We start from the raw sequence: 5,618 nt of genomic DNA on the forward strand, positions 1-5,618 counted from the left end.
CATCAGCCACCGGACAGATATCAAACCAAACCAATATGGTGAAACTTTTTGACAAAATCACCAAGAACCAGAGAAATAGTTAATATCTGTAACAAGTCTGTCTGCCGCGGGCTCAGGTCCTAATCTCTGGTTTGACTAGATTAAGAACAAGAATCGGCAGCTCCCCTAATCGCAGCAGAGCTTGTTCCCAGATTTTCACCGTGTCCCGTCCCAGCTTGTACCTTGGTTTTCATCGTCTCATGCTCTTCCCGCAGGTGGACGAGACGGGTTTGGAAGTACGGGACATTGAGCTGGTGATGGCTCAAGCCAACGTTTCCCGAGCGAAGGCCGTGCGGGCGCTGAGGCACAACAACAACGACATTGTCAACGCCATCATGGTAAGAAGTTAACCCTTGCATCACAACTTGTGCGGGCATAAATCTATTATATGGATTAGTATATCCCTGAAGACGCTGGAGTGGAGAAATATCCAAATTAATATCAAGAGTAGAATTCAATGTAGCGGTGTAGGATGATGCATCCAGTCTGGCGATTGGTCACTTAATAATGACTGTAAATATTTCCTTTCCATGTGAAGTACGGGGCGGGAGGAACGGATACTACTCAGGTTTGTGCATTTATGAAGTGTCAGCTTCTGTGACCAACGTTTTTCATTTCTCTTTGCTCTGCAGGAACTAACAATGTAGCGGCTGGTCTGATCGGCTGCCCGGACGCCTCTTCTGCCTCACCGTGTATAGATGCACAGCTATTCATTACCCAACGCTCTCTCTTAGACTTGCATATATTCCGACTAGGATGCCACAATGATGCTGCTCAATAAACCTTTGCCTCCTACATCCAAACTGTGATTTCACTGACGTGTCCCGGAGGGATCACAGCCCCCAGCACTAGATTTATTACCCAACATATGGAACAGCAAAGGATACACTCAAAGCACATTTACAGCATAGGCTGTAGGTTATACGAGAGCAGGAGTCATATGTACCATACTGTATAATGTATTGTATATTATAAGTATGGTACACTTATATTCCGATTAGATGTTACTAGATGCAACCTGTTTATCATTAGAAGTACACACAAATGGAACTACAAGTATCAGCATACACAGCTAGCTAGGCAAGGAGCCGGTGGTTGCGTATATCCCCATATGTATATAATTTAATGTTAAATATATAATTCTGAATAGGAAGGTCAGACCGATCGTTACTGGCAAACTAAGTGCTTTTATATCCCCGGCAAACGGCTATATCTATTAGGTACATTGTTATAACGGGAAGAAACTCCTAGAGTCAGTGTTGGCTGACCTGTGACACTGCAGGTGTTGTGACACTACAAGTCCCAGCATGCTTTGCCAATATATAGCAGCTTATGGCTGGAAGGGTATGCTGGCACCTGTAGTTTCACAACTCCTGGATCGTCACGGGTTAGCCAACACTGGTCTAGATGGATCTGGTGATCACTGGCACAGTGTCACCCAATAATCATCATGAATGACCTTGGACACTCGCACTGCCTACGGCCCTAGAATCAGACTCCTGAGCGGGCACCGTAATCATGCCTGGGATAGACATATATCCTATATCTGGGGTCTGAGATTATCGGGTATAATGCCAGGTAGGCTGTACCGGCCGCGTGAATCTGCTGTGTCTATGATCGGCCGCTTAATCAATTTATAATCTGAAAATGTTGCAGATTAGGGGAGCGGCAAATTACTAAAAGCTCCCAAAGTCAGTTCCCCTGCCCTCATCTGCCAGACCCCAAACCTACAATTAGGAAACGGAGATAAAAGAAAAGGAGATTTCCGTTCCATACATTGGTAACCACGTAAGAGGTGACCTCTTCCAAGCAGATGGTCTGTAACCTAATTAATAAGAGTACCAACATTTACTCACATATACATAAGAGCACAGCTCACCCGGTGGTTTCTCTTCCCAGAGAGGCCCTTAGGCAGTGGCCCCCATTTGTGCTTGTAAAAGTGATGCTACGAGGGTTTATTATTTACCTCAGGAATGTATTGTAACAAATATAAGACACTTGGTACTGGTGCATGTGTTTGGGTGAGGTAGGCGTTCCCTGAATGCTGTTCCACGCTTTCTTTCTCACATTTTCTGACTTATTTGCTGTCACTTTAAGTCGCCTTCCAACCACCAGAAAAAAAATAAAAAAGTAAAATAATTTCATCCAATGCTGTGACAATAAGGCCCAGCCAGCTTCTCCATCAATATAATAATCCTGGAAAGGCAGAACTGGCCGTCTCCCATATATTATATAATCACAGTGGATCGGACGGCCTCTAACATCACCAAGGTCGTTGGTGTCCACGTAACGCAGCGCAGGGTGAATGGCCCCAGTCTGAGATGGTCCATGGAAGACTCTCCCGATGGGTCATTCAGCTCTCTAGTAGTTTGCATCAATGTCCGGGACTATGACCCCCTACTCTGTACATTGTATCTCAGCCTCCAGCTGCCTTATTTTAGTCCTTTTCATCTCTCCAGGAGACCACCTACCCTCTTATCAATATAAGACATCAGGCTCCATAAACTCCCTCCCTAACCTCTATTGTGTGGGGGAAACAGATTGTGTCAGCCCCCTGCTGGGTCCCACACCCAGGTCCCGTCTTTATGGCCATACAGCTGAATGATTGGGGTCTACCTGTCCATTTGCTGCTTGTGACTTTCCACTCTACAGTTAACGATCACCGGTTTGGCCCCAGTTATGTACGGTGGACTTTGCTGTTTGACATCTACAGCTACACCCTGCGATCTCCAGAAACTGCGTGATCTCAGACAGATACCTCCATTCAGCCCCTGTCCAGAAACACTGACGGACAATTCAATCGCTCTTCACGTCTCTGTAAACAGATCATTTTTCCACAGATGTTTTGTTTGGAAATCCAGCTATGCAAATCAGGGCTCCCCAATACATACCGTACAGCAACCATGCCAAAATACCCACAATTCACCAGCTCCACCCTGTGAGCCTGCTGTCCCGAGGCCGAGACCCCATATTGGTACCTGGTCTAGTCCTTATCATCACCTCCTCCCTATATGGAACTAATTAATAAGTCTCTAATTCCAGACTATAAATTTATATATAAATGATAAATAAAACATGGATAGAGGGTGTAAAACAAGATATTTGTACTTTGTTCTTGTGATATAACCATGTTCTGTTCTTGTATCCAAAACACAGACATTCAATAAAAGGGATGAATGTGGTATCAAACGCTAATAAAACCGTGGCGGCAGGGGGGGTGGGGGGGGGGGGGGGGGGGGGGGGGGGGGCAGCGCTCATCGGGAAGGATCAGAAAAAAAAAAACAGGAGCGGGTTAGAGGCACTCATATATTTACAGATAAAAATAGCACATACAAAATAAATCATACAGTCAGCGGAGTAAACAAGGAATATAAAAGCACTAGATAAAAACAAAACAAAAAAACAAAAAACCAATCAGCACTTCAGTCTCCTCCCAACATGCCCAAATATCCAGCAGTAAAATAAACACAACAACAAACTCTTCAATCAAAAGCTGCTACACTAAGCCTAAAGAAATTGGCCGAAGTAATGCTGGTCGCCAAAAACTCTGCTCTGGCTTTAGACATAAAAGTCAGGTGATCACGGCCGGGGCCACCGACTCACCTGTGTGTCACTCAGTATAGATTAAAGTACGAGCATTACTATACCCGGGAGAACCCGCCTCCCCCTCTGTGATATTCCACCTACACTCAAAGGAAACAATCAACTTATTGGCTACATGAAAACCGGTGCCTGGGAAAGTTACAGATACCGACCATTTGCTTGTAGGTTCTTTACTGCAGTAGATGGTTAGATCCTGACCTGGTGCCGTGAGCTCCAGAACCCTTTTCCCATGCACCAGTTTCTATATAACAATACCACGTGTTTGGGTTCAGCTCAGGATGCTGAATGAAATGAATGGTCCAAGTATCAATGATCCGGTTTAAATTTTAATAACTGGTGAAGTCAGAGATATATGTAATTATATTCTATATAATGCAGCCGCTGCGGGTCCTGTGCTACGGATGACAAGGCAGCTGCCGTGTACATATAATATCCCATAATAAGGAAGCATAAAACGGGACATTGAGGAAACCTGAGTGTTCTATAGTGAGCGGAGGAAACTCTCTGATACAAATATATGGTGAGATGGAGTAAATATGTCATGTACCAGGTGACTAGCAGCAGCCAATGACACCGTGGTATGTATTATACTTAGACATAATGTGAGGGGGGGGTGGTGTCTTTTGACTCCCCCAGGACACAGACAACAAAAGTCTAAAAACACATCCCGAGTGATGGTATCACTCCGACATCCTCCTTCTTTATACCTGGTATAACCTGCCCCATCTACAGTGCACGAGTGATGCTCATTTAACAGCGCTGAACTTCTGGAAATAATAATCGGTGTAAACGTTCTGATGTCATCACTTCAGTGCTTGTTAGTAACACTGGTTCTACGAGGGACAGAGCTGGGACGTCTGAGGGGCTACAGCTTGTACAACCCAGAACTCCTCTGACTTATAATATCCATATTATTTACAGGCGGGGGCGAGTAATCCCACAACATCTAACACACCTCTGGTCCTGCTAAGGAAGGAGCCGCGGCAGCCTGGGGCAGGGGCCTGCTCTGTAAGCAGCCGCGAGGGACTGGGGTGGGGGGCCCGCTCTGTAAGGAGCCGCGGCGGACTGGGGTGGGGGGGCCCGCTCTGTAAGGAGCCGCGGAGGACCGGTGTGGGGGGCCCGCTCTGTAAGCAGCCGCGAGGGACTGGGGTGGGGGGGCCCGCTCTGTAAGGAGCCGCGGCGGACTGAGGGTGGGGGGGCCCGCTCTGTAAGGAGCCGCGGAGGACCGGGTGTGGGGGGCCCGCTCTGTAAGGAGCCGCGAGGGACTGGGGTGGGGGGGGCCCGCTCTGTAAGGAGCCGCGGCGGACTGGGGTGGGGGGGCCCGCTCTGTAAGGAGCCGCGGAGGACCGGGGTGGGGGGCCCGCTCTGTAAGGAGCCGCGAGGGACTGGGGTGGGGGGGGCCCGCTCTGTAAGCAGCCGCGAGGGACTGGGGTGGGGGGGCCCGCTCTGTAAGGAGCCGCGGCGGACTGGGGTGGGGGGGCCCGCTCTGTAAGGAGCCGCGGGAGGACCGGTGTGGGGGGCCCGCTCTGTAAGCAGCCGCAGGGACTGGGGTGGGGGGGCCCGCTCTGTAAGGAGCCGCGAGGGACTGGGGTGGGGGGGCCCCGCTCTGTAAGCAGCCGCGAGGGACTGGGGTGGGGGGGCCCGCTCTGTAAGCAGCCGCGGCGGACTGGGGTGGGGGGGCCCGCTCTGTAAGGAAGCCGCGGAGGACCGGTGTGGGGGGCCCGCTCTGTAAGCAGCCGCAGGGACTGGGGTGGGCTGGTGAGCTCAGTTCAGCACCGTAAGGGGCGTTCACGGGGTTCTCCACCCAAAATGATGTATAAAAAGAGAATAATAGAAAATATACTAAATTAGTCCAGCTGCCTCCAGAGACTGCACAAAATCTGTACACCAGATATTCGCTTTTTTCAGTCTGATCTTAGTGAGGAACTGAGCCCCATCATAGCCAGAAAAGTCCACAAACTGCGCACAGAGACACG

General features: G+C 49.1%; 1 protein-coding gene across 1 annotated transcript in view; it reads left to right on the forward strand.

Annotated features, from left to right (window-relative positions):
* LOC142159361 (uncharacterized) overlaps nucleotides 1–836 on the forward strand; it is a 33,898-nt gene extending 33,062 nt beyond the window's left edge. The window contains exons 8-9 of the mRNA XM_075214179.1: nucleotides 255–377; nucleotides 672–836. Of these exons, the coding sequence (XP_075070280.1) occupies nucleotides 255–377; nucleotides 672–686 (138 nt within the window). The 3' untranslated portion in view covers nucleotides 687–836. The remainder of the gene's footprint in view (nucleotides 1–254; nucleotides 378–671) is intronic.
* Nucleotides 837–5,618: the final 4,782 nt, after the last annotated feature.

The sequence above is a fragment of the Mixophyes fleayi genome, chromosome 5 (genome assembly GCF_038048845.1).
Source record: "Mixophyes fleayi isolate aMixFle1 chromosome 5, aMixFle1.hap1, whole genome shotgun sequence".
Classification (NCBI taxonomy): Eukaryota; Metazoa; Chordata; class Amphibia; order Anura; family Limnodynastidae; genus Mixophyes; species Mixophyes fleayi.